The 27,970-nt window shown below is 54.0% G+C and overlaps 2 protein-coding genes across 14 annotated transcripts; one reads left to right on the top strand and one right to left on the bottom strand.

The window, feature by feature from the left end:
* Positions 1–1,438: 1,438 nt before the first annotated feature.
* On the bottom strand, positions 1,439–6,867 carry Sirt6 (sirtuin 6). 10 transcript variants are annotated; one of them, XM_087556279.1, is made up of 9 exons: positions 6,769–6,860; positions 6,009–6,182; positions 5,705–5,891; positions 4,860–5,042; positions 4,225–4,284; positions 3,319–3,414; positions 3,163–3,243; positions 2,377–2,500; positions 1,439–2,295 (listed from the first exon to the last, which is right to left on the bottom strand). In XM_087556279.1, exons 4-9 carry the CDS (start codon positions 5,018–5,020, stop codon positions 2,041–2,043), a joined length of 777 nt encoding a protein of 258 aa, XP_087412405.1. In that variant the 5' UTR covers positions 5,021–5,042; positions 5,705–5,891; positions 6,009–6,182; positions 6,769–6,860; the 3' UTR covers positions 1,439–2,040. The 10 variants fall into 10 exon arrangements, with proteins under 10 accessions (XP_087412405.1, XP_087412399.1, XP_087412400.1 ...); XM_087556273.1 differs by having other exon boundaries at positions 5,764–5,891; XM_087556274.1 differs by having other exon boundaries at positions 5,764–5,891; positions 6,033–6,182.
* A 1,049-nt stretch (positions 6,868–7,916) lies between these two features.
* Positions 7,917–27,224, top strand: Ankrd24 (ankyrin repeat domain 24). 4 transcript variants are annotated; one of them, XM_087556282.1, is made up of 22 exons: positions 8,074–8,269; positions 8,846–9,045; positions 13,994–14,080; positions 14,193–14,323; positions 14,398–14,486; positions 15,125–15,189; positions 15,859–15,916; positions 17,973–18,043; positions 18,172–18,278; positions 18,425–18,612; positions 19,104–19,141; positions 19,856–19,936; positions 20,027–20,137; positions 20,765–20,809; positions 20,889–20,987; positions 21,961–22,015; positions 22,264–22,382; positions 22,484–23,881; positions 24,705–24,872; positions 25,985–26,116; positions 26,461–26,526; positions 26,745–27,224. In XM_087556282.1, the coding sequence occupies exons 2-22, from the start codon at positions 9,010–9,012 to the stop codon at positions 26,820–26,822; spliced, it is 3,222 nt and encodes a 1,073-aa protein (XP_087412408.1). In that variant the 5' UTR covers positions 8,074–8,269; positions 8,846–9,009; the 3' UTR covers positions 26,823–27,224.
* Positions 27,225–27,970: the final 746 nt, after the last annotated feature.

The raw sequence follows: 27,970 nt of genomic DNA, 5'->3' as shown, positions 1-27,970 counted from the left end.
CTGTCTTTGGAGCGCTGGGGGTGGCCAATAGACGGTCCGCCTCAGTCCTTCCACTGTGCGTGAGATCAGTGCTGTGAACCTGACCTCACTGCTGGCACCAGGTGGCTGCGTCTAGGGTGAACTGTAAAAGATGAAGGTTGAATGAAGACTTTGCAGGGTAGGTGTTGCTCAGGGTTTGGGGTGGGGACTTTGGTCTGGGTGACGATTTGGAACGTTATGAAGAAGCCTCCATACTGAGCAGGATTTCTGAGGATTTCTCCACCATACATTTGCTATTACCAAGTGGGAATGTTGGAGGTGGGGTATGGTGAGGGTAGAGTGGAGACCACTGGCCTTTGCAGGTATCAGTCGTGATTCTGCCTGAGACTCTCACTGTATATCCCGACCAGGAGGTCCTGCAATCAGCATCTATGATTCTTGAGGTTCTCCAGGTTCCACCCGTAAAATCTGCTTGATCAGGGCTGGAGAGATGGCTCAGTGGTTAAGAGCACCCGACTGCTCTTCCAGAGGTTATGAGTTCAATTCCCAGCAACCACATGGTGGCTCACAACCATCTGTAAAGAGATCCTATGCCCTCTTCTGGTGTATCTGAAGACAGCTACAGTGTGTACTTATATATAATAAATAAATAAATCTTAAAAAAAAAGAAAAGTCTTTCTATCAGGAAGACTTACAAAATTATAAAAAAAAAAAATCTGCTTGATCAGGTCCTCTAGAATGCCGGTGTGGGGGACCAAGCCCCTGACCAGGCAGTGGGAAGACAGACACAGAGACAGAGACAAGAGAGGCAGCGGCAGGGAGACCAGAGCACTTTCCAAGTATCCTCTCTTCTGACTTGAAACAGCACCAAGTTGAGTGCAGCCTGTGGCTCATGGATCTTTGGTGAGTGGGTTGACCTAGACCAACCAGACACCTAGGAACTCCTGGGATGTGGCTCAGTGCAAACATGGAAGACCTAAGTTCTAAACCTCAGAACCCACATAAAAATGTCAGGTCTCGCTGTGCCTGCATAAACAAGAGAGTTGTGGGAGATGTCTCCAGACCTGAACGTGGTCGGGAGGCCTGCTCCTGAGGTGATGGTGTCACAGGGATGGTTTAATCCATGGATTTGGCCATGTTGGGGAGGAATGACTTCAAAAAACAAAATAACAAAACAGGTCCTTCAAACTTCCTCCTTTGGGACAGGGTCTCCCATAGCCTGGGTTGGGAGGGACTCTAACACATTTAGGTGAATAAAGGAGGTGGGGGTGGGTTGGCTGAACAGGATTGGCGAGAGGGCTCTCAGCAGTTAAAGGTGCTTGGAGCCAAGACTGATGACCTGAGCTCCACGTCTAGGAACCATTTGGTAGGCAAGAACTGACTCCAAGTTATCAGCTGACCTCCATACATGAACCTACACACTACACACACAAAGGAAATAAGTAGATATAACAAAATGTAAATGAATGAAATGAATTTTTTTATTGCATTGGGAGCTTCTGGAAGCCTGGGGCCCTTAGCACAGATGGGTGCCTGGTGGGCCCTTGTCTCTCCTATGCATAGATGGGTCCTTGGTGGCTCTGTGTCAGGGCCAGGGGTGAGTGCAGGGGGCAGCAGTGGTGTGTGGAGTGTGTAGCTGCCGCTCCAGGCACATCCTGAGTGGTGAGTGGGGTGTGATTGGTGGAGAGGCACGTGCATCCTCAGGGCACAGCCTCTTCCTCATGCGTGGGACTCCCCTTGCCCTGAGATTCCTCAGAAGGACCCGGACAAGGGACACAGTGAGACTCGGAAGGAACTGTGCTGAACACTGGGTGTCTGCCCGCCATCCCTGCTACAGTGGAGGCTGAGGTGGGCAGGGCTAGCTCCAGGCCAGCCTGGGCTACAGTAGTGAGTTCCAGGCCAGCCTGAGAGATTTAGGGAACCCTGGTCTCAAAGGAAAATCTGAAAAGAGGCCGGGGTGTGGGATATGCAAACCTGGGTTTAGTCCCCAGGATATAAAAAACAAAGAACCCCCAACATGTGTGGTTTCTTCAAGCACCAGTCCCGCCCCACACACTCGGGTCAGCTGGCGGCAGCCTCTGTCTTCACTCTTTTGGGAGGCCTGTGGGGTACAGGGCTGTCGGGCTTGGGCTTATAGGAACCATTGAGATGCACAGGGGGCTCAGCCTTGGGTGCTACTGGGCGCGGCAGCGGTGGCAGGGCTTTCTCTAGCACTCGGGGTCCATCCCAGGTGGGGATCTCCAGCCCCAGGTGCTTCATGAGCTTGCACATCACCTCATCCACGTAGCCATGGATGCACAGATCAGCCTGGCGGTCCTGCCAGAGCGAGGGACAGTCAGTGCGGCGTAGGGGACATGCAGGGGACACAGGGGCGCTGGGCAGGGCACTGGCACATACATGTTTTGTGGGTTGCAGGTTGACAATGACCAGACGGCCTCCGCGGCGCTTAGTGGCAAGGGGCAGGTTCCCGCTGGGGCGGATCTGCAGTGAGGTACCCAGGGTGACAGACAGGTCTGCAGTCCTAGAACAGAGAACAGGACACGGGCTCAGGCCCACCTCAGGTTCCAGCCCTCATGCCCACCCGCCAGGCATTGGAGAAATACTTGGGCGCCAAGATTCAGTCTTCGTGTCTCACTTTGAACCACTGTCAGTTTTTAAAAACTAACAGCAGCACAGGCCTGTTTTCCTGGCTATTCCACAGGCTGAGGCAGGAGGATCAAAAGGTCCAAGCTTTGAGCCAGCTCTAGAAGCATTCTCCTTGAATTCCAGCATTTAGAAGGTAGACTGAGTTTGAGGCCAGTCTAGTCTACACGGTAAACCTTGTCTTAGAAAAGAAAAGGCTGAGGGCATGGTCAGGGTGGCCCCAACCTAGAACCCCCCCAGTTAGGTACTGGGGGCGTGGTCAGGGCGTGGCTCTTGCCTAGAATCCTCCAGTGGGGCTGGCTCTGTGCAGAGGGCTTGTTTAGAGTACACAAGGCCCGGTACTCTCCCCACTACCACAGAAAACCTGAAAGCAGGAAAGCACAGCGACCTTCCACTCACTATGTCTCCACTCCTCTGCACCTATCTTGCCCAGGGCTGTGGGCGATGGTACACCCCTGATGTCCCACCCAGTTCCGACCTTCTGCGGAAGTCTGTGCAGTTATTCCCTCCCACTTCTGCCTGGGGAGCATGGGGTCACACCTGCTGGCCTCATCAGCGAGCGTTAGGTCCCGGTCAGGCAACGCATCCTCCCAGTCCAGAATGGTGTCTCTCAGCTCCCCTCTATAAAAGGTCAGGGAAGGGAGTCAGGGGGCGCTCACCTCCTAACAGATGGAGTATGTGAGGAAAGTTACTTACCTACAGGCCCGAAGTCCCCTCGCCTTGGCCACGGTGCAGAGCCGGCCAGTGGCCTTGAGGCCCATGGTACCCACGACCGTGTCTCTCACGTACTGCCTATTAAGGGGAAGAGTGTGGACATGCATTTTCTAATGTTCTTTCAGCTGGGGGCTGTGTAACCAGGCTCAGCCCATGGGCTACAGAGCAAGACGAACAGTCCAGGGATAGACAGACTGCTCAGTCTGGGAAGTGCTTGGTATGCAGACACAGGGCTCTGAGTTCGAGTCACCCACAGAAAGAGATGGGCGTGGTGGAGCAGGATTGTCGCCCCAGAGCTTGGGAGGCTGAACTGGGGACCCCGGGGATTCACTGGCCATTCAGCCTAACCAAAGAGGGACAGGTTCTCAGAGAGTCTGCCTCAGAACACAAGCAGAGGGACTGAGCCTGACTGGTATCAGCCGCTGGTGTCCACACATGAGCAGGGTGGGAGGGAGGCGTCTAGGGAAACATGATGCACACCTGTGAGCTCAGCGCTCAGGAAGCTGAAACAGGAGGATGTCAAATTCCAGGCTAACCTGGACAACGTAATGAAGTCCTATCTGAAAAAAGACCCCTTAAGAGGGAGTCAGGGGCTGAAGCTCAGGGAGCATAGTTCTTGCCTAACACCTGAGGCTCTGGTGTGCCCACCATGTTGACAAGCAGCCCAGAGCCACAGTGTAGGCTCTTGGCTATAAGAACCCCTCTTGCCAAGGACACGACTGTATCACCCCATTTTCTAGCTTCTCGCTTGGGGGACTGTGAAGAAAGAGTTTGCCTATTTGTCTGCAAGCCCCCTTTCACCAGACTGCCCCTGCTCTCTAGGCCATGCTAGGGCCCTGAACTGGCTTAGGGAGGAGCAGGGCCTTGTGTTGCACACGCAGTACTCACGTCTTACACTTGGGGCACTCCTCTACAAACATGTTTCCGTGCAGCTCGGCCAGCTTGTCCCTGCAGAAGAGGATGCCAGTAAGGACCCTTCCTTCCCAGTCTGCCGCCTCCTCCAGAAAGCCCTCCTAGGTGGCTCACTCACAAGGTACATACACTTCTCTTTCCTGGAGCCTCACATTAGGAAGGACACCCCAGTCAGCCCCGTTCTGAGGAATTGCTACACGCATAGCTGACAGTATCTTCACACACACACAAATACCCGTTCCCCACTACAAAATATCTGTTGGCTAGCAGGGCGGCGGCACACTCCTTTAGTCCCACCATTGGGAGGCAGAGGCAAGTGGATCTCTGTGAGTTCTAGGTCAACCTGGTTTACAGAGCAAGTTCCAGGATAGCCAAGACATTGAGAAACCCTGTCTTGAACGCCCCCCCCCCCCCAAATCTGTTGGCCCTAGAGCCCCTGCTGACCTCCCCAGGGAGGGGCTGGGGGCATAGTCAGGGGTGGAACCCTGCCTAGAATCCCCCAATTGACCAAGTACTGCCCTGATTTGCACCCCTAATAAATACCCTTGGGCTCGGGTACCCTGGTCCAATAAGGAGGAAGAGACGCAAGCCGTCTGGTCGACTCATCTGACCTGGGGAAGCCCGAGCGCACATGTAGCCCGTCTACATTCTGGCTGACCAGGAAGCTGAGGAAGCCCATGCGTTCCAGCTGAACAAGGGCCATGTGGGTCTTCGAGGGCCGGGCATTCTCAAAGGTGATGTCAAACTTGGGGGCGAGGCCTCGTTCCTCCATGGTCCACACGCCATGGGGGCCCCTGAGGATAGCCAGCAGAGGAAGACAAAGAGGGAGAGAGGTTAAAAATTCATTTTCCAGGCTTGGCCTCTCCCTGTTAACACTGAAGTTAGCCCATGCTGGGCGACGCTGGGGCCCCTCCGGCCCCTAGCCTTGCTCTTGGAGTTGTTCTATATCCTGTCGGGGAGACAATGGCAGCCAGGTAGGCAAGGGTTCTAAGGAAAGAGTGGGAAATCTTCATGAAAGAGGCTGAGAGGCTGAGGGCCTGGGGGTAAACCGAGGCAGGGAACTCGTGGAGCTGGGCAGAGTACTGGTTGAGACCGAGACCGGCTGCGGATTCTCAGAATGCTTTCAGTGGTCATAGGTTGCTACAGAAGGTTATGGTTGGGGTTGGGGATTTGGCTCAGTGGTAGAGCGCTTGCCTAGGAAGCGCAAGGTCCTGGGTTCAATCCCCAGCCCCGAAAAAAAGAAAAGGAAAAAAAAAAAAAAAGAACTTCACTCTATAATATTGAGTCATTCTGACCCTATAAAACCCAATGGCCGGCTGAGCTGTGAGAAAAATACATTTCCCAGCATGTCTTGCAGCTACTATCACATGGGTATGTTCTGGCTATTGGGCAAATGGACTTTTTGCTGGGCCTTTCAGAGACATAGGAAAATGGAGAGGTCCTTCTGCCACCTCACCTTGGTCCCCAGAGGTATCAGCAAGAGCCCTGCCTCAGTTTCCCCTTCTGTTCACCGACCTGAAGTCGGGGATGCCGGAGGCGGTGCTGATGCCTGCGCCGGTGTGGAAAACCACAGTGGAGGACTGCCACATCAGCCGCGCCAGCTCCCACACCTTGCATTCCAGCTCCTCTGGTGGGTCGAATATCTGTGGGGTCAGAGGGCAGGAGGGGTCAACATATGACCTCCCAAGTGGCAGGCCTCCTGTGGGTCAATGCTCTGTCGGCCCCCTTTCAACATCCCTTAGTTCCAGCCACACAGATACCTCCAATATGTCGCTGTGCCCTACCCTACGTGCTTTGCACATGCTGAGCCCTCTTCCCAGAGTGCTGTTCCAGCAGGCACCCACTCTCCTTTGCCTTGCTCAGGTTGGGGCTCACACGACCTTCCCGGTGACATCATCCCTCATCCTGGACTTTAGATAATCCGTCTCTCTCCCCTAAATCAAGATGCAACTCGATATGTTTAGGGAATCCATAACATGAGACAGGCAGGCATGGTGGGGCAGGCCTTTAACACCATACTTGGAAGATTTGAGAGTTTGAGGCCAACCTGGGCTCAAAGAGAGACTCCCCCTCCACTCCACTATACCCCCTCAGAAACAACAAAGACTGACAGCCTCACTCTCAAGGACCATATGGCCCGGACTCAGGGAGGAGTACAGGGAGGAGTACAGGGTGGGGTACAGGGGTACCCCAGGTGAGGGTGCCGGCTTCCAGTTCTGTAGACCTTCCCACTGCTCCAGGTTCTCCCAGACAAGCCCACCTGGTCGCTTCCCCACCACCCTTAATGTATTAAAACGCCCACTCCCTGGCTTGACGATTGGGTCTCGTTTCTATTAACCCCTCACTCCCTTGACCCAGGTTCCTCCCGGTCACCCGGGTTGAGCAGGGGGCGTCACTTCCCGCCCCCAAGTCCCTCCCATTGTCTAGACTCTATGCTTCGTGCTGTTCCCACAATGCCCCGCTCCGCCCTGCAGCTCCCCGTCTGGGGTCATTCGGTGACCCGAACACCGCGGCCCTCACCTCGGGCAGCCCGCACTTGCCCTTATCCGCGTATGGCGACAACCCTGCTGCATAATTCACCGACATCACCAACACTGCCGCCGCACGGGAACAATAAAGTTTCCCTTGTTGAGGCCGCTTCCGCCGGAAGTGGATAAGGGACGGTCCGGAAAAATACGTGCCTGGGCGTGGGGTGGGGTAAACAGCATTCTTTCCAGAGCGCGTGCGCCCTTCTGATGCAGCGGGCGCAGTCTTTAGTGCTGGCAGAGACAACCCAGGGGTCGGGCTTGTCCGGGGACCAGAGCCAGAAAAATGATGAAGCCATTCACAGAAGCCGAGGCAGGGGGATTGCGAGTCTCAGACCAGCGTTTCTGTGTAGTGAGACCCTGTTTCAAAGCATCAACAACAAAACCCAGAAACAAAACAAAACAAAACAAACCTCTACCACAGTTCTCAGTGTTCAGAACCCTGCCCTGAGTGCTTATAGCACTGGCGGGACGGGACACAGCAAGTTCGAAGCCACGCTAGGCTGGATGATACCCTAGCCTATGGGTCTCTACTTTGTGACTGTCATCCAGTGTCTGCCTGTCTCTGGCTACAGGATAGAATGAATGAGCAATTGAGGTTCTCGAGCAGAGGAAAGACCCCTGGGCCCCCTGCCAACATTTCCCGGGTTAGTTTCTGGGGTGCAACTCCTGGGATAGCACAGAGCATAGGGTCAGGTCCACTGAGCTACTCCCACGTGGTACACAGGTGCCCAGAGATGCAGGGAGAGAGGTGAAGAGTATAGATTGGAGGCTCACAAATCTCCTGTGATATCCTGCTTCCGTGAGCCATCTAGAGATGGGAGGCACCATCTGACCGTTCTGCCTGTTGGTAATCAACAGACACAGGACCAGGCCATGGTAATGGTGACTGGGGGTCCACGTCAATGGCAGCATATGACAACTGAAGCCCCCTGACCCTCGTGGGGACCCCAAGAAAGGCTTCGAGGAGGCAGGAGTGTACAGGGAGATGGGAGAGGTCGTCCTTGGGCTGCCCTTCTGAGCAAGCTGACCAACAGCAGATTGTCTCCTCCCTTGGCTCATCCCGTCCCCTTGGGGCAGGCGCATACTCCCCCCGCCCCCCAACCTGATCGGGTGTCACCTAGACTCTGCTGCTGGCAGCTCACAGCTGGAGCGGGTAACCAGAGAGGCTGCTTGGAGGCTGGGCTCCGGCTTGGAGTCGCCTGAGGTAGGGGGATGCGGGTGAGGAAGGCCCAGGGAAGTCTGGGTGCTGGTGCTGCCCCATGGGTGTTGCCTGCAACAGTCTGAACACATGCATCGGCACACCTGTGACAGGCACACACATCCCACGCGGGAGCCGTGGCCTAGGCACAGTGCGCAGCGTTACCTGTGCTGTGTCACCTCTTCCAGGAGGCAAACCCTTAAATCCACAGGCCTTCCTTGCTGCCTTGCCGCGATTTCCTTCCCACTGGTAGCATGTGGACAACTATTGGGTGTTTTGTCACCCACCCTTGATGGTGGGTGTGGGGTGAAAGTGAACCTGAATCGTCAGACTGATTAGTAGAGGAGGTGGGGTCAGTGGATGGGTGGGTGGATGTGTGGGTGGATGTATGGATGGGTGGGTGGGTGGATGGATGAGTGGGTGGATGAGTGGATGAATGGGTGGGTGGGTGGTTGGATGGATGGTGGGTGGATCTGCCCTGAATAATTGCTCTTGCTTACCAAGAGTAGTGACAGTTTTGACCTGACTTTCTTGCAAAGGACTGACTGTCCAGTGTGTCTTCCCCTCTAGCTCCATTACATACAAACCCAGGTTAGAGGTATAGGAGGAGACCCAGGTCCGGAGACCTCAGGAAACTCCATTTGTGGAGGGAGTTAGTCCTGTCTGGGAGAGGCGATTTTATGAATAGACATTTCACGGAGAAGTGTGTCTGGGTGGTGGGAGTTCATGTCATCAATGACCGCACAAACTCCAGGTCGCAGAGCCTTGTGAACTGCTGAGCTAATGCTGGTGGTTGTGAGACACTCTCAGCCCCGGCTTCAGGGAGCTGCACCGAGCTGCCCAGATATGGAGGAATTATCTCTGTTTACAGTTGAGGACAGTTCCCTCAGAGAACACAAGTAACCTGCACCAGGAGACAAAGCGGATCTGCCCAGGCTGTGTTGTGCAGGACAGTGTGGCTGACCACCCAGCATCCTGTCTCTCACCCCACCCACGCCTTGCCCAGAAACAGGACGAGAGCCCCTAGCAGGCGTGATGAAGACCCTCCGGGCACGGTTCAAGAAGACAGAGGTGAACCTGCAGGTTTGGGGGAGGGGATGAACCCACCACTCCCTCCTTCTGCTCAAACCCCCCACCCCCTGTGGCTTAGCACCCATCAGTCCACTGCTTCTCTTTCAGGCTCCGCCTTTTGTCCCCTACCCGGTTCCCCTGGCTGCTCTGTGGTGATGCTAAGCCCATGTGGGTTCACCGAGTCCCACTCGTGGCTCAGTTCCCCTCCCCCAACGCCCACTCAGGGTCATGGTGGTCGCCGTGGCATCCCTTGCTCCGTTGCACATGCTGGCAAGGAGTCTCTGAGATACCCGCAAACTCTCCCTGCCCCTGTTTTCATTTTCATGTCTGAATTTAGTGATTCCTGAGGGAAGAATTCACTTGGGAGTGCTCTGCGCTGTGAGCCCTGGTCTCTCGCTCACTCTGATTCTTCCAGGAATGAACTTATATCATGTGCCTTTGAGAGGGGAAGGGTGGCTCAAGGAGCCGTGGAAGCTCCTCAAAGTCACACAGCTCGGAATTGATTTGCCTGTCTTGGGTAGAAGTTGGAGATAGGTATCAGTAGGTGTGACCTGCACGGGAATGGGGAGGGGAGGGTGTTGGTGCGGGCGAGAGCGGGAGAGAAGGAGCTAGTGAGAGCCAGAGAGCAAGAGTGGGGGGGGGGCGAGAGAGCGCGCGAGGGGGGGCGGAAGGCTGGGGGTGGGGTGGGAAGAGAAGAGAGAGGAGGACTGTTGCTTTCCTACACAGTAAGGCTGGACTGGTCCCTTATTATTTTCCACCTGGTCCATTATTTCCCAGATAAATTTTTGACAGAATCCCTGAGTATCTCAGTCAGTTGGAAACCAAGTCATTGCAAATGCTGAATAATGGGCTGGCAAGATGGCTCAGTGGGGAAGGGTACTTGCAGCCAAGGATGCATACCCAAGGGTTATTAAAGTATATTTTATTATTTTATGTGTGTGAGAGTGCTGTCTGTCTGTCTGTCTGTGCTGGGAACTAAACTGTGTTCCTTTGAGATAGCAGCCATTGATCTAACTGCTAAGCCATCTCTCCTGAGTTTGATTCCCAGAATCCACATGGTAGAAGGAAGAATGACTCCACAAAGTTATCCTCTGACCCCTGCCTCCGTGAATGTGTGCACGCATACACACAAATGCAACTTAAAAAAAACTCTTTTAAAAAGATTTATTTACACTGTCCCTCTCTTCAGATGCACCAGAAGAGGGCATCGGATCCCATTACAGATGGTTGTGAGTCACCATGTGGTTGCTGGGAATTGAACTCAGGACCTCTGGAAGAGCAGTCAGTGCTCTTCCTGCTGAGCGATCTCTCCAGCCCTTATAAAAGCAATTTTTAAGTTAAGGAAAAATAAGTTTTGAGAAGTTTAATGATGGCTAAAGCCTTTAATCCCAGCACTTGGGACAGCCAGAGCTATTACACGGGGACATCCTCCGTGAAAAAAAAGACCCACTCATTTAAAAAGCTGAATTATTTCAGAATCTTGCAGCCCACCCCTGGCAAGAGACACTTAGCTTGGAATGGTTGTGTTTTTGTGGGGCTTTGGTGAAGGGGCAGCAACAGGGTAGGGAGGGGCAGGGCCCTGGCACTGGACCAGACTGGGCAGCAGATGGGAGGCCTGGTCAGCCCCTTCCTGCCAGGAACTGGTCTGCCACCCCCACCCTTCTCTGGTTTCCCCACGGCAGCCAGGGAGAAGCTTGGCTTTTGGCTCTGCAGCCCCTAGGGAAGAAAGCGAAGTCTCATGGTTGCCTGGAGGGCCCCTGGGTCTCTCCTGCTGTGGCCAAGTGCCAGGCTGCAGCCTTGCAGATGTCAGCTCGGCTGAGTTCTAGTTCCTGGGGTGTCCTTCAAGGTCCCAGCAGGGGCTCAGTGGACTCTGGGCCCCAAATCTCTCTTGCACAGAATGGGAATTACTTTGTCTTGGGCTGCCTGCTGACCTTTTGAGTTTATTTGAGGAAAACCCCTTCAGGGAATGATGAAGGCTTGTAATGTTTTGGAAGTGGTAGCCCTGACTGGCCTTGGATTCCAGTCTTTCCCCTTCAGTTTCTGGGTGTTGGGATCAGGCATTGGAGCTGCACCAGGATCAATGTATGCACCTTCTCTTTCGTTTGTTTGTTTATTTTGTTTATTTTTTTTTCTGTGTAGCTCTGGCTTTCCTACAGCTTGCTCTGTAGACCAGGCTGCCCTTGAACGTCCAGAGAGCCATCTGCCTCTGCCTCTCAAATGCTGGATTAAAGTGTGAGCCACTGCACTGGCTCAGTATTTTCTCTGTTTTTTTTTTTTAAGTTGGCATGTGTGTGTATACATGTATGTATGTATGTATGTATGTATACATGTGTATATCTGCATGTGTATATATCCATATGTGTATATATGTGTGTGCATACTTATGTATACATATATGTATACATGGATACACACACATGCACACATACTCCTCGACTTCTTGCAGAGAGGGACACACCAGTGTCTCGAGTGTTGTGGGACACAGAGGCAGGAGTTGCTTATTAGGGAAGCCATATTTCCACGTGTGCAAGGCAATTTTGTGAACTACTCACTTCTCCCCAAATTCTGCCTCTCTGGGAACGCTCATCCCACAGTGCACAGAAGCCACAGAGCTAGAAAGGCATCCAGCAGTCACTCAATAAATGTAGAAGAGTCTCAGGCTGTGGTGGAGGGCTCTAATTTTAGGCAAGGCAGACAAGTGCCCAAACACCTTGGAGACGGAACGGGGGTTGCAACCGGCTCTTTCAGTTGATCTAAAGACGCAGTGATTCGTATGATCCGGCCTGGGCTGTGCACGGGCCCAGATCACGTGCCTGATGAACGAACTATAGCTTTTATTGTGTACTCCTGGCGTATCAGGCCTATACAGGGCAGTGCGTTCTGCTTAGTCTCTCAGCACAGCCATCCGGAGCTGTGCCTGGAAAGTCTGTATGAAACCCATTGTGCATATGAGGAGGGTGGAGTCTAGGTCAGTCCCATAGGTGAGAGTGGCAAGGCAGGCCTGCGCTTCAAGTTCAGAGTGAGACTTGAGCGCCACTGGAGGGACGCAAAGGATTAAAGAGTAGAAGGATGGACAGGTAGGCTGGAAGAGTGAATGGGTGAGAGGATGTGTGCGAGGATGAAGGAATGAGTGAGCCAATGCATTTGCCCATGAAAAGATGTGTTAGCGAATGAATGGGTGGTGAGGAAATTACCGAGCGAATGGGTAATGAAAACATTAGCAAATGTGTGAATGAGTGTTGGAGAGAATGAATGTGTGAAACGACGGATGAACGAATGAATGAAAAGATAGGCATGAATGTATGAATGAATGAATGAATGAACGAACGAACGACTGGAAGGTGATGGATGAATGAATGATGGGCCACCTGCCCATTATTCTAAGTAAGATGAGCTGGAGTTAGCGGGCTGACACCCGATAGGAACCATCCGGGAGGTACAGGGCGGAGCATGAAAGTGGGATGGAGAAGGGCGGGGTGGGAAGAGCGCGCTGTAAAGCGGGCGAGCGGAGCAGGGAAAATAGGAGCAACACGGAAGGTAGAAAGGCTGTGAGCCCGGGCCTGAGCTTTGGTTGAGGAGGTGGGAGGGACCTGGAATATGGGGAGAAGTTGGGTGGGTTCTGTGTCTGAGGAGGATGTGAACCAGGCTTGAGCCGGGTGAAGGCGGGTGCTGAGCCTGGGGAAGGGGTGTGAAGAGACTGTGCCTTAGGAGGAGGGCAGAGCCCCAAGTTTGAGAGGGTAGGCGTGGTCTGATCTGGCTCCGCCCCTTTCCCATTCTCAAAGAAGCAGCTCTGCTTGTGCGCTACTGCCTCCTAGGCGTTTGGGTCGCTCTGAGCCGTCCCCTCCTTCCTAGAAAGAAGCTCTGCAGCTGACGGAGCGCCTGTGGAGTGGAGCCCGGGTGGGAAGTGGAGGGCGGCACCGAGAGCGTCTGTGCTGGCGCAGGGTCAGCAGGCCGTTGCAGGATGCAGGTCTTGGAGGACATTGTGGACAGTGACTTGGGAACAGTCCATGTTCCTGGGCAATGAGTTTAAAAACATTCGCGGCTGGGGATTTAGCTCAGTGGTAGAGCGCTTACCTAGGAAGCGCAAGGCCCTGGGTTCGGTCCCCAGCTCCAAAAAAAAGAACCAAAAAAAAAAAAAAATGAATAAAAACATTCGCGACTGCAGTTCTACTGGCCAGGCCTTGATACTGCTTGGGGGCGATGGGGCTTTGGCTGAACAGTTGTGAAAGACGGGGGGCGAGGTCGTGGGCGCTGGAGGTTAGTTTGGAAAAGGCCAGTCATCGCAGCGTTCGGAGGCAAAGGCAGGGGATCTTTAATTTTAGTTACATTCTGTCTCAAAAAACTAAGACAGAAAAATAATTGTGAAGGAGAAACTTGGCACCCAGCAAGCCCTGGCTTCGGTCCCCAGCACTACAGAAACCAGGGGTGATGTTCCACACCTGTCATCTCAGGTGAGAACTGGGAGGCAGGAAGCTAAGGAATTCAAGGTCACCCTTGACTCAGAGTTTGAAGCCAGCATGGGCTACATGAGACCCTGACTCAAAAAACAAAAAACCAATCTGGGGCATTGAGATCCTTGCCTTTAATCCCAGCACTTTGGGGGCAGAGGCAGGCCTATTTCTGTGGCTTTCAGGCTAGCTTGGTCTGTCTACATAACAGAGATGCTATTAAAAAAAAGAGTTGGGGGGTTGGGGATTTAGCTCAGTGGTAGAGCGCTTGCCTAGCAAGCGTAAGGCCCTGGGTTCTCAGCTCGGGGAGTGGGGGGTGGGGGGAAGGGTGATACCTCGTCTTTCAAAACTGGCTTTGGATTAAGGCACACAGAGGTAGTTCGAGGAAGATTGGTATCTGGAAGCTGCCCTAGTGGTGGGCCTGGAGACACGTGCTGGGGGATGCAGGTTTCAGAGACACCGTCTCGAGGCCCCCCAGCCCAGGACTGCCTATCCCACAGCTCCGGCTCAGCCCCACCGACCTCAGCTCCTGCCCACCCTGTGGCCGGTGCCCTATCCCGAAACCTGCAGCCAGAGGCAGGCGCCAGGCAAGTGCTCAGGGGTGGGTTGGGGAGAGCCCGGAACAAGTGCCTCTGTTCCTTGGTGGGGAGGGGAGATCGACCCACTCAGTCCCTCGAACCTCTGGGTGTGCCACTGCAGGGCCAAGACTGGGGCAAAAGTGACCAGCGACTGCTCCAGGCTGTGGAGAACAACGATGTGGCCAGAGTGGCCTCGTTGATCGCCCACAAGGGGCTGGTGCCTACAAAACTGGACCCCGAGGGCAAGTCTGCGTGAGTGTCCAAGCCCTGGGGCTGGGGTGGCTTTGGACATTCTTCTGGGGTTAACACCTGACTCATGCCTCTAGGTTCCACTTAGCTGCCATGAGAGGTTCGGCAGGCTGTCTGGAAGTGATGCTGGCTCAAGGTGCCGATGTCATGAGCACGGATGGAGCAGGTACATCCAGACGTGCCCCTGGGTGGATGGCAGGGCTATATCAGCTGCCCAGAGCAGAGACCACAGGTCCAGTTGTGGGATCTCACTGTCCACACTGGAGCTGTAGCTAAGTTCATAGGACATTTCGCCAAACACGAGGGAAGTCCTAAGGTCTGTCCTCTGAATTGCTCGTGCACATCTGTCATCCAAGCACTTGTGTGGAGGAACGAGGATCAGAGTTCAAGGTGATCCTCAGATACTTATGAACTGGAGGCCAGCCTGGGCTACATGAGACCTTGTTAACAGTAAAAGTAAAAGGCCCCCTTGATCACAGCACCAGATGGCAGAGGCAGGATGACCCCTGTGCGTTCTAGGCCAGTCTGGGCTACTTGGGACATTGTTTCAAAAACAAAGATAGCAAACGAATATAGCAATGAAAAGGCCTCTGGGAACAGCAGAGTTTTAAGAATAGCTGAGTTTGAGGGGTTGGGGATTTAGCTCAGTGGTAGAGCGCTTGCCTAGCCTAGGAAGTGCAAGGCCCTGGGTTTGGTCCCCAGCTCCAGAAAAAAAAAAAAAAAAAGAATAGCTGAGTTTGGATGGTCAGGCTTGGGAGGCAGCTGAGAATACCTGGAGGACACTCCTGTCTCTTCTCCCCTCAGGTTACAATGCCCTTCACCTGGCAGCCAAATACGGGCACCCAGAGTGTCTGAAGCAGCTCTTGGAGGTCCTGATGTCCATTCCCTGCCCACACTGAACTCCAGCTACTTCTCCAAATCCTAGCTGCTCTTGGTCCCCAGCCCTTCCTTGCCCCTTTGTTTCAGTCATCAAAATAGGGTTATCGGGAGGGCTGGAACATGGGTTTTCAGGGAAGGAAGATGGGAACGGGAGAAAAAGAGCCTGAGAAGCTGGAGAGATGGGACAGTGATGCAGCACTGGCTGTTCCCGCAGAGGACTGCGATTCAATTCCTAGCACTCCCATGGAGAATCATAACCATCTATAACTCCAGTTCCAGGAGATCTGATGCTCCCTTTTGGTTTTCTCAGATATTACACTCACATACACTTCGCACACATACAATTTAAAGTAGAAGTTCTAAAACAATGAATCTGGGTCAGTGAGAGATGTCTCAGCAGGTAGAAACATTTGCCTCAAGCCTGATCTGATTTTGTTCCCTGGGAAGCACATGGAAGGAAAGAAGAGACTCCCACAGGTTATCTTCCACTCTCGGCAGTGCGCTGTGCCACATGTGAGCATGCACATGCACAGAAACCAAGGCAATAGAGAGTCACACGAAGGAGCCTGAGATAAAGCAGGGCCCAAGGGAGCAGGGGAGGACGGGAAAAATCAGTCATTCAGGAAACAGAGATGACATCACCTGTCACTCCTTCCCAGGCTTCCTGCATGGTAGACGTTGAGGACAGCAGTGGGTGGACAGCCCTTCACCATGCAGGTAGGTGCAGTCATGTTCTCCCAAATTCAAGGAAGGCCCTCTGCCAGTGAGCCATGTCCACAACCCTCACTGGGGGATTCTAGGTGGGGCTCCACCCTAACCACGCCCCTGGCTCCTCACTGGGGGATTCTAGGCAGGGTTCCACCCCTGACCACGCCCCTGGCTCCTCACTGGGGGACTCCAGGCAGGGTTCCACCCTGACCACGCCCCTGGCTCCTCACTGGGGGACTCCAGGCAGGGTTCTACCCCTGACCACGCCCCTGGCTCTTCACTGGGGGACTCCAGGCAGGGTTCCACCCTGACCACGCCCCTGGCTCCTCACTGGGGGACTCCAGGCAGGGTTCCACCCTGACCACGCCCCTGGTTCCTCACTGGGGGACTCCAGGCAGGGTTCCACCCCTGACCACGCCCCTGGCTCCCTTGCTGGGGGAATTCTGGGGGTTGGGGGTGGGGGTGTGGGCTCTATCTCTGACCTGCAGCTCCAGACCTTTTCTTAGTTTTTAAAGAATGTGTTCATGTGTCCTTATGTGTGGCCTGTGGAAGTCAAAAGACAACGTTAAGGTGTCACTGTCAGGTACCTTCCACATCCTCTGAGACCAGGTCTCTCTGAACCTGGTCTTCACAATTTAAGCCAGGTTGGCAGACCAGTGAACCTTGTATCCTCTTGCCTCTGCCTCCCTGGTGCTGGGGTCACAAACATGCACTCCCATCCCTGACTAATGTGGGTTTGGGGAGTAAAGCACAGGTCCTCAGTCTTACCAGCCCTCTCCTTGTTATGATATAGAGTCTCTCTCTGTAGCCTAGGCTAACCTTGGAGTCAAGAGTCCTACTGCCTCAGCCTCTGAGTTTCTGTGTGACGATGTGGACCACCATCCCCATCTGCTAAGCATTTTTTGACCTGTGTGCAGTTCAGGGGTCACCCCTGAATGCAGTCCCCATCTGAACCAGGCCTTTTGCCCATTGCACAAAGAAGTTAGGCACATGTACTAGTGGGTGCACCCTATTTCTTGGACCTCAAAGCCTAGTCTCAGGGTGTACAAAGTGGGGTGGGTGCCTAGAACCCTAATTCCTTTCCTGGTTTCCTGGGTGCCTTGAATGCAAATAGGTCCTCCAGCACTCCCCTCAAACCTAGACTCCATCCTCAGAGCAAGTAAGGACTTATTGGCGCTCATGAGCACAGGGTCCAGGGGATACAGAGCCACCAGTTCCTGGGGATGGCACACTTGGGTTTACTTTGGGGGTGTCAGCCACTAACTTCCCAGTCAGAGTGGCACCACTAGGTGGTGTTGGTGGCAATAGGGGATGTCTTTAAAAATCAAATTGCATTTATTCATTTATTGTGGGGTTTGGGACTCCTTGTAATGGTGCTTGTGTGACAGTCAGAAGGCGACTTTTGGGAATTGGTTGTCTCTTCACCAGCTGGGTCCTGGACATTGAACTCTTCACCAGCTGGGTCCTGGACATTGAACTCTTCACCAGCTGGGTCCTGGACATTGAACTCTTCACCAGTTGGGTCCTGGACATTGAACTCAGGTCATTTGGCAGCAAACTTTTGCCAACTGAGCCATCTTTCTGACCCATGTTTTTAAAAAAGTTTTTTGGTTTTAAATTTTTGTGAAAATACATTTTAAAATTCTTTTATGTGTGGTTTGGTTGCATGCATGGCTGTGTCCCATGTAAGTGCCTGGTGCTGTCAGAGGGGGGGTTACATCCCTCGAACTTAAGTTACATACACAAGCTGCTACGTGGGTGCTGGGAATTGAACCTGGGTCCTCTGTGGGAGCAGCCAGTGCTCTATTCAGCCACTGCTCCAGCTCTGAGGTTTTAGTTGAGGTATGGTCTCAATCTGTAGCCCAGGCTGGCTCTTAACATGCAGAGCCATCTTCCAGCCTGGGCCTTCTGGCTGCCTGGATGACCAGTGCTAACTGCTCTACTGTATAGTAAGTTCTAGGCCAGCCTAGGCTACAGACCTACGCTGTCTCAGCAATAAACACTATAGTGATCTTGGCAGGCCGCTGTCTCTCACACCCACTCCTATTTTTCTTGTCTGTAACAGCAGCCGGTGGTTGTTTGTCCTGCTCAAAGCTGCTCTGTTCCTTTAAGGCACATATGAAGCCCCGGGATCGGGTGAGCTGCTGGGATCTCATTGGGTGGCCGGTACAGTGTTATCCTTATGGTAGATGCCCCCCATGGGCAGCATCCCAGGTTTCATCTGCAAAGCACGGCAAAGCAGGCCATTTCATCCTCCCTACCAGTCAGGTGCCACGCCCCTCATCATAGCAGCTCAGATGTGTCACACAGATCTGTGCCGCCTCCTCCTACAGCAGGGGGCTGCCGCAAATGACCAGGACCTGCAAGGCAGGTGAGCACTCCCCCTCCCAACCTCCCCATCATATGCTGTACTCTGAGCTGATGATCTAGGTGCCTCTTCCTCACTTTCCTTCCTGGTCTGGGTATAGGGTGTTGGGACTAAACCTGTGCCATCTCAGTAACCCCTTTACCTCACAGGACAGCATTGATGCTGGCATGTGAAGGGGGCAGCCCCGAGACCGTTGAAGTACTGCTGCAGGGTGGAGCCCAGCTGGGCATCACCGATGCACTGGGTCAGGATGCCACTCACTATGGAGCTCTGACCGGAGACAAGCTCATCTTGCAGCTTCTACAGGAGTCTGCACAGCGCCCTTCACCTCCCAATGGTATACAAGCCCTGCCCCCGCTCTCCTAGACGGTTCCTGGCCATCCCCTTATATGTTACTGATAGTTCTGAGTTACCCCAATCTGCTGAGTTGTGAACATTTTCATGCTTCCTAACTCAGGGCAGTTTCAAGAAGCCCCAGTGGTGGGGCGGTCCACTGTGACTTCCTGGATCATACTTAGGTGGAGACTCTGCCTTTCCTAAGAGGTGGCCACCTACCTATCCACCCCAACCTGGCAGCTCCACTGCCCTGAGTCTCAAGGCTCTCCCACCCCGGACTCCATCCATAGGGACCTTATTGTCCCTTATCTAGAGGCTGGGTTTTGTGGTGCCCAACTAGGAGACCAGAGCAGTTAGATCTGGGTTTGAGGTTAGCCTGGGGTACACAGTGAGACTCAGGTATGAACAAAAGAAGCACTAATGTTGCCCAGTGACCTTTCTAGAACTGAGAACACAGAACTGGGTGCCTGACTGTTTTCCCTCTTTCCTCAGCCTCTCTAGAGGATGACTCCGGAGAGGCCTCATCTCAGGTAGGAATCCAGAAGGCGTGAGAGTCGCCTGCCTGCACACACACTCCCTGGCCCCTGCCCTGTGCATACACTCACTGTCCCCTGCCCTGTGCACACACTCCCTGGCCCCTGCCCTGTGCATACACTCACTGCCCCCTGCCCTGTGCACACACTCACTGCCCCCTGCCCTGGGCACACACTCACTGCCCCCTGCCCTGTGCGCACACTCACTGACCCCTGCCCTGCGCGCACACTCACTGTTCCCTGCCCTGTGCACACACTCACTGCCCCCTGCCCTGGGCACACACTCACTGCCCCCTGCCCTGTGTACACACTCACTGCCCCCTGCCCTGGGCACACACTCACTGCCCCCTGCCCTGGGCACACTCACTGCCCCCTGCCCTGTGCACACACTCACTGCCCCCTGCCCTGGGCACACACTCACTGCCCCTGCCCTGGGCACACACTCACTGCCCCTGCCCTGGGCACACACTCACTGCCCCTGCCCTGTGCACACACTGTCCCCTGCCCTGGGCACACTCACTGCCCCCTGCCAGGGGAAGTAAACACAGTGAACCGTATGATCTAGAGTAAGTGGGAAGACATGGGGTCGGTCACAGTATGGAGGAAGGCAGGGCAGCTGAGGCTGTTGACAGCAGGGGATGGTCACACTGTATCCCCTGTGCGGATCCTGGCCTGGTACCCATGTCCTACCTCCCCCTCTGCCCACACCAGAACTCAGCGTCCAGCCATGAGAAACGAGGAGCCCACAAGAAGAGGAAGGCACCCCAGCCTCCAGCCACCACACCAATTCCTGTAAGAGTTGGAGGCAGCCTGGGGCAAGGTGGGGTTCTGCCTCCCCAGAGACTTTACCTAAAGTGGTGTCCCCTGGTGGGGAGGGGACAGGACGATCAGGATGCTTATGAGGAGATCGTGCGCCTGAGACAGGAGCGAGGCCGGCTCCTGCAGAAGATCAGGGGCCTGGAACAGCACACGGAGCAGAGGAGGAGGAGGGAGGTTAGGAGGCTGCAGGCCCTGCAGTCTGGGTGTGGGGGAGCAATTCCCCGGGACACCAGACCACCTCCCTTCCTATCCTTCCTTCTCCCGCTCTTCCCTACCATCCCTTTGCTCCCAGCGCTCAGCCCCTCACTGGCCTTTCAACAGTGCAGGCTCTGTCCAGCCCCAGGGCCTTTGCCCATGCTGTTTGCAGTACAGAACTGCTGTCCCTCCAGCCGTCCCCAAGGCTCCCTTCCTCCAACATCACCCCTGCCACCATATTTAAAATTGCACCCTCCTTTTCAGCATCTTTCATTTCCACCATAGCACTCTACCACTCAAAGGCAGGCTGAGGGCGGGCTCAGGTCAGAGTGCTGAGCGCAGAGTGCATAGAGTGGCCTATGGTGAGGAATGTGTGATGGTGAATGCATGCAGGCATGAGTGAACGAATGGCCTAGAACAGGATCTGCTATGCAGCAGGCACTGTACCAAAGCACCTTGAGTGAAAGAACAGAATAGGGTCTGACACAGTGTGAAGGATCAGTCAGAGTGGCACACAGTAGGTGCTCACTGTATGTGGAGAAAAGACATGGCTATCAGACACTAGGTGGTACACGCCCCTCCAGTCCCAACCACTTCTACCTGCAGCCCCTGGAGGCAGAGGCCAGCTCAGTGCACAGCCTGGAGAGACAGGTAGGTGGGGAGGGCACAGCCAGGGTTCGGGAGGGTCCAGTGTCCCGAAGTCCTCAAGTGCTGACCTCGGTCTCTGCAGGTGCAGGAGCTGCAACAGATGCTGGCAGAGAAGCAGGAGGAGAAGGAGAGCCTGGGCCGGGAGGTGGAGAGTCTGCAGAGTCGCCTGTCCCTGCTGGAGGTGGGCGGGGCTTGGGAGTTCCGAGGCACAGGAGGAGGGTGGGAAGGGTTTGGTGGTTAGGTTGTTGCCTTCAGGGTCAGGGCAAGAGACTGGGTGGGTTGCAGCTTGGAATGGATGTAGAGGTGTAGGGGAAGGCAGGAGTGAGTGGGGAATGAGGGCAATCATCAAAGTATGACCTACCAGTGTATGGAGGTGCAAGGGGTGGGGTCAGGGCATAGGTGATGAGTGTAGTAGACTATGGCCAACTTTGATGTGCTAGAACTTCACCTATGTACCACGGTGCATCCATAATGCCCAGGGCACACACGACTTCCACAAAATCACACACATACCAAGACTTCTGCAAACACACACACACACATGCAAAGATGGCAGCCTCTCTGACGCATACATCACACATGCCCCAGATATACACCAGTCACACACAGGGCACCCCCCTCAAACACCCACATATGGCTCTAAGTGTGCAATTAGAGTTGGGGATATAGACCAGTCAATAAAGAGGTTGCTGCCAACCCTACTGACCTGAGTTCACTCCCCACATGGTGGAGGGAGAGAATCAATTCTCGAGTTGTTTTCTGACTGCTACCTTGTACTGTGGCATGTGTGCACCCCCTGCAGACACACATGAAATAAATGTGATAAAATATCCTTACAAGTATATAATTACGCAGACCTACACAGAGATGACATGTGCTTGGGGATGTGCTGGGATTCAAACCCAGAGCTTTGATTATGTGGTCAGAATGTTGCTCAGTGGTGAGCACTTGTCCTGCATGTGCAAAGGCCCTGGTCCACACCTGCATCGCATTAGAAGGTGGAAGGGCCATTTGGGTGCCCAGTGAATAGAGATAGTCAGTTGGGAGTCACCCCCACCCCTGGTGTGTGGGTATATGACCTAAAGTTAGAGAGGACCTAAAGTCTCTTGTCAGTAAGGGCAGGATCTGACAGTTACTTTGTGCTGAACTCCTAGAGTGAGAGAGGAAACACAAGCTATGAGGAGGAGGGTGAGATGCCTGACTTCCCAGGTGAGATCTGCACCCTCGACCACACCCTCCCTGCTGCCTACCCGGGATTCTGAGAGGTGGATGGCCGCGTGGATACAGAGCCATAACCAGAGCCTCCCATGGAGGATGTGTGTGATGTCATGTGCCCCTGCACATGCACCGTGATCCCCATCTGTCTGAGGCAATGCAGTTCCCCATTGAGCAGCTCCTGACTGTCCCTCGTGTTGCGTGTCCCCAGCCTGACTCAGTGCTCTTCTCAACCCTGTCAGGAGCCGAGGCACTGCTGTCAAAGAACCCGAGTCCATCAGGAGAGGAGATAGTGGCTTCCCTACAGGAGCAGGTGGCTCAGCTCACCAGGCAGAACCAGGAGCTGCTGGAAAAGGTCCAGGTGGGGAAACTGAGGCAGCGGACAGCTCTGCAGACCTCAGGGTGGGCAGGGAACATAGTGAACCTACCTCTTAGCCTACTTGCCCTCCCCCCCCCCCCCAGATCCTTGAGGAGTTTGAAAAGGATGAAGCGCAGTTGGTGGAAGAAAGTCAGCCTGAAGTTGTCCCCCTGGTCTTGTATGAATCCTTACGGGCAGAGCTTCAACAGCTTCAGAGGCAGCACACAGAGGCCATGCATATGCTGCAGCTGCAGCAGGGGGAGCCATCCGGAACTCATGGAGGAGAAGAGACAGCATACCAGGAAATCAAGGACAAGGGAATCACTATCCAGAATGGACTCGGTGTCCAAGACCTTAATGGCACCACGTATACAGAAGCCACAGCAAATGAAATGGAACCCCAAGCAGGAGGCTCCAAGGGCGTCGGGAACACTGAAGCAGGGGCTTCAGAAGCAGCGCTCATAGAACCCGAGGCTGTAGGTTCAGAGGCCAAGGGGAAAGATGGAGTGGCAGCCGAGGCAATGGACACTAGTGTCACTATAGCTGAAGCCCTAAATGTAAAATCTGTAGGCGACAATGCTGAAAGAGAACCAGTGACTGCAGAAGATACTGGAGGAAAAGAGAACCCAGGAATGAAGGCTGATGGGGTGGATGTGTTACAAGCAGGGCTCACAGGAACAGTGACTAGAAACATGGAGGCCACCGGAGTGCGGGATACAGGAATTCAGGCCACAGGAGTAGAGGCCACTGCAGTGAAGACCACTGGTGTGCAGGCCACAGTGGCGGAGGTTATAGGAGTTAAGGTCACAGGAGTGCAGACCACTGCGGCAGAAGCCATAGGAGTCAACAACACCACCGCGGAGGCCACGGAAGCGGAGGCTACGGGGGCGCAGGCCAATTGTTCGAAGGCCACGGAGGCAGACAGCACTGGAGCGCAGGACACGGCTATGGAGCCCACGAGAGCACAGGCCACTGTGTTAGATACTACGGAAGCCGAGACCAACGGCACAGAGGACCACTGCGCTGCGATTCTGCACCCGGGGGCAGCGGCCGCGGCGCTGCAGGCTGAACTGGAGAGCCGGATCCGTGCTCTGGAGGAGGCGCTACGTCGGAGGGAGCAGGAGGCTGCGGCCGAGCTAGAGGCTGCTCGAGGCCGTTTTGCGCAAGCGGAGGCAGAGGCGGAGGAGGCGGCGCGGGGGCGGAGCCGCGAGCTAGAGGCGCTTCGGGAATTGCTGGCCACGGCCACGGCTACTGGCGAGCGCGCACGCACAGAGGCCGCCGAGTTGCGCCAACAACTAGCCGCCTCGGAGGCTCGGGTCGCCGAACTCAGCTCTGCCCAGGACGCTGCTCGTGAGGAGCTGGAGCGCATGCGCGGGGCCTCGGTTCCTGCGGACGAGCACGAGCACGCGCTGGACGCCCTGCGCGACCACGTGGCTCGGCTGCAGGCGCAGCTGGCCGATCTGGCGCGCAGGCACGAGAAGACTAGCGCAGAGGTCTTCCAGGTGAGCGCCTGCGCCAGGCTGTCCTTTCTGAGTGTTTCCGCTTGGGCCTCGGTGCCTACCTGAAAGGTTATGCACGTGCGCAGTGCTCCTGAGGCCCGAAGAGGGCGTCCGAGTTACCGATGTTGGAGACATGAGCCATCATGTGGGTGTTGAGAACCGAACTCTGGTTTTCTGCAAGAGCAGTGTTCTAACCCCTTTGCTATTTTTTCCAGCCCGTAATATTTCTATTTAGATTTAATTTATTACTTTCTATGTGGTGCACACACATGGCATGGTGGGAAAATCAAATGGCAGTTTGTGGGACCCAAGCCCTGAGCACCAACCAAGGCGATTAGGCTTAGCTGCTGCAAGCGCTTTTACCCGCCGAGCCATTCCGGAGCCCTGGTCGTCGGTCTTTCCCTCCTCTCCCTCTCTCCCTCTCCCTCCCCTTCACCATCCCGTGTGTGTGTGTGTGTGTGTGTGTGTGTGTGTGTGTGTGTGTGTGTGTGTGTGTGTGTGTGTGTGTGTGTGTGTGTGTTTTTGAAACAGTCTCTCTCAGTTCTTGGGTTGGGTTGAAGTCACAGTGTAGCCTTGGAACTCCTAATCCTCCTACCTCAGCTTCCCGAGTACCTGGTCACAGGCTTGCACCATAAATGAGGACGCCAGGGCACAGAGAGGCCTAACCACCTGTCCAGGGACAAACAGTTCCATGGCCGGGTGGGAATCAGAACCTTCCTTGAGGTGGTATGGTGTGAGCTCAGCATGGAAGGGTGGGAAGAGTCCAAGGGTCCAAACCTCTTTGGGCTCTAAACGTCCCGAGAGTCACACGTTGGTTGGGCCACAGGTGCAGCGTGAGGCATTGTTTATGAAGAGCGAGAGGCACGCAGCCGAGGCCCAGCTGGCCACGGCTGAGCAGCAGCTCCGGGGGCTTCGTACAGAGGCCGAGAGGGCGCGCCAGGCCCAGAGCCGTGCCCAGGAGGCCCTGGACAAAGTCAAGGAGAAGGACAAGAAGGTGGGTTCCCTCCTTGCTCACTGTTGGTGCCCACTAACCCGAGGTTACACAAAACTGAGAACCTTCCAGCCAGCAATGTCTTGGGGATTTGGCCCATTTCTCACGTGGGAAACTGAGTCCCAGAGAAGGTGTCGATGCTCAAAAGTGTCATGGTAATCATGGTAACAGATATCCAGTCCTTACTGCAGTCTCTATTCCCATTTGAAGTAACAGGCACAGAGAGGTGATGCCACTCAGACAAGGTCGCACGGCCACAAGGTGGGTTATAAGCTGGGATTTGAACATTTAAAAATGTTTAAAATTACACGTACTTATTTATTTATGTTGGGGTTGGGGCATGTATCTGTGATCAGAGGACAACTTGGCTGAATCCATATTGTTCAACCACGCGGGTCCCAAGGATTAGACTTAGGTAGAGAGACAGGCTTGGCAGCAAGAGTCTTTACCCCTGAGCATGGGCCCCCAGTTGTATCTTCTTGTGTATGTCCTTTGTGTGCATGTGCATGTGTGGAAGTTACAGGTCAATGTTGGGCATCCCATAAAATGAGATAAAAATCCCAAGTTGGGTTTATGGGTTACTGGGTATGTTCAGACTGCCCCAGACTCTAATCCTCCTCCCCCAAAAAACCCAAACAAACAAACAAAACAAAAATACAGAACAAAAAAACAAAGACAAACAAAAAACAGTATTTATTGACCTGGAGGCTCTATAGTGTCTGGTTCCCGTTTACTGTGAGCAGATATGGCCATGTAACAATAAAACTTTATTAATAAGTGTGAAATGTGATTTGGAATTCCTTCAATGGTCACAAAATAGATCTTAATTTGGATTTTTTTCTCTCCAAATATTTAAAAATATGAGGAACATTTAAAGCCCCGGGCTGTATAAGTACAGAGTTTTATGGAGTGTTTTCATAGCATTTGGAATTCTCCTTAAATGACTGGGTTCCTGGACTGCGTTCTAACAAGCAGGAGCATGAGCAGAATCTGGGTCAGCTCAGTGCCTGGCTTGCATCAGTGACCCTGTGCCAAGCTGCCCAGGAAAGGTGCAGAGGCCCCTGGTCCCTGCCTGGCTCAGCATGGCCACTCATGGGGTCCCCTGTTCTTACCAGATCACAGATCTGTCCAAGGAAGTCTTTACACTGAAGGAGGCTCTGAAGGTGCAGCAGTCCACTCCAGCCAGCTCCAAGGAGCAGGAGGAGGCCCTGCGTGGTCAGGTGACAGCCTTGCAACAGCAGATACAGGTACTGGCTCTCTGTAGTGTGGGGCAGGGGCGATGGGGGCCACAGACAGAGCAGTCGGGGTAGAGGTGGGGATGGCTGGGCAGGGGACTTCAGACACTGCCCCGAGTCAGCCCCAGCAGCTACTGGACATGGGGGTTTGCCTCAGGGGCAGAGAGTGTGGGTGCGTCGCCCTGTAGATGGGCTTCCTTCCCAAATCCCCTTCTCTCCTTCCCTCCCTTTCTTGTTCCCTTTCTCCTTCTCCATCTTTCTTTTGAGGCAGGGTCTCAGGTAGCCCAGGCTGACCTCAGATTGTAGACAAGGATGAGCTTGTAGCTCTGATCCCTCCCTCTTCCGTGTGTCCACAGGAGGAGGCCCAGGAACACTGCACTGTGGTGGCTTTATACCGCACCCATCTCCTGTACGCCATTCAGGTGAGTCCCCTGCCTCCTGCTCCTCTGCCATCGCCTGGGCCTCAGTTTCTCCTGTTCAGAGGCAGCCTCATGGCTTCTGGAGACATCATTGTGCACTGACCTACCTTGAGGGGCATTGACTCCCTTGGGTGTGAATAGAGAGGTCTGCAAGTGACAAGAGAGCACCCAGCAGGAGCACCAGGGTGTGACTCTGCCTCTGTTGTCTCTCACCTCCCCAGGGACAGATGGACGAGGATGTACAGTGCATTCTCAGTCAGATCCTGCAGATGCAGCGGCTTCAGGCTCAGGGTCGCTGAGGACACAGCTCAGCCGTTCAGTCTCCATCCTTCAACTCGGCAAGCTGAAGCCACAGACACCACCTTCCCCAGCAACCAGGGGATCAACATGACTCATGAATCAGTGGGAGACCAGCCTGGGTCTTTAGCAATGGTGGCCACCTGAACACCCCACAGCTCCCTATAGTCTGGCCCTCTGATTCCCATCATTCAGCATTTGATATATTAGGCGTCCTGATATGTTGCCTGCATCACAACTGAGGAGTACAAGTCCATTTTGTGTGTGCGTGTACAGGGGGTGGGGACAGGCATAACCAGTGGCACACTGGGTGAGGGCAGGGGACTCAGAACCCAGTTTGATCTTCTGACTCCATAACACAATTATGGCAATAAATATGAGTGCAATGCAGTGTTTAAAAGAAACAGGCGTTAGAGTTGTGTCTCTGGTGGAGAGACACCTAGGAAGGGATGGGAGTGCAGTCAGTGCAGGAACCCTGTGACCACTCTAGAGGAGGTGGGGTCTGGGACAATGGAGGTGATAATCGAGGCAGACTAACATCTCATGCCATAGCCATCTTTATTCAAAGCCCCAGACTGTATATATTTTGAGGTTTAAGAAAGTCTGCATGAGGGGTTGGGGATTTAGCTCAGTGGTAGAGCGCTTGCCTAGGAAGCGCAAGGCCCTGGGTTCGGTCCCCAGCTCCGAAAAAAAGAACCAAAAAAAAAAAAAAAAAAAAAAAAGTAAGTCTGCATGAGGACAGCCAGGGTTACACAATGAAAGCCCACCTCGGAAAAACTAAAGGCGGTGGGAAGGGTAGGGGAAGAGAGGGGAAGGAGAGAGGAGAGGAGAGAAAGTGGAGAAACTTGATTTCCCTAGAAGCAAAACAATTGCTTTGAATAACAGCAGCAAGTAATATAATCTGAAGTAATTTCACTCCTATCACATAACCGAGGGAAGGACACAAATACACTGAGGGCCCAAGAGTCTTGTCTTGTTTCTTGGCGTGTTCTCACAGCATTCGATTTCTCCTTAAATGACTGGATTCCTGGACAGTGGTTTGACAAGGAGGAGCATGATCAGCTTAGGGAAGACCTACTGATGCCAAACTAACTTAATCTTCTTATTTTCTCTCTCTTGTTCTTTTTCTCTATGTCTCTGTCTCTGTCTC

The sequence above is a fragment of the Rattus norvegicus genome, chromosome 7 (assembly GCF_021556685.1).
Source record: "Rattus norvegicus strain SHRSP/BbbUtx chromosome 7, alternate assembly SHRSP_T2T, whole genome shotgun sequence".
Classification (NCBI taxonomy): Eukaryota; Metazoa; Chordata; class Mammalia; order Rodentia; family Muridae; genus Rattus; species Rattus norvegicus.
Note: the sequence above shows the minus strand (reverse complement) of the source record. Positions and strands in the feature narration are given on the sequence as shown.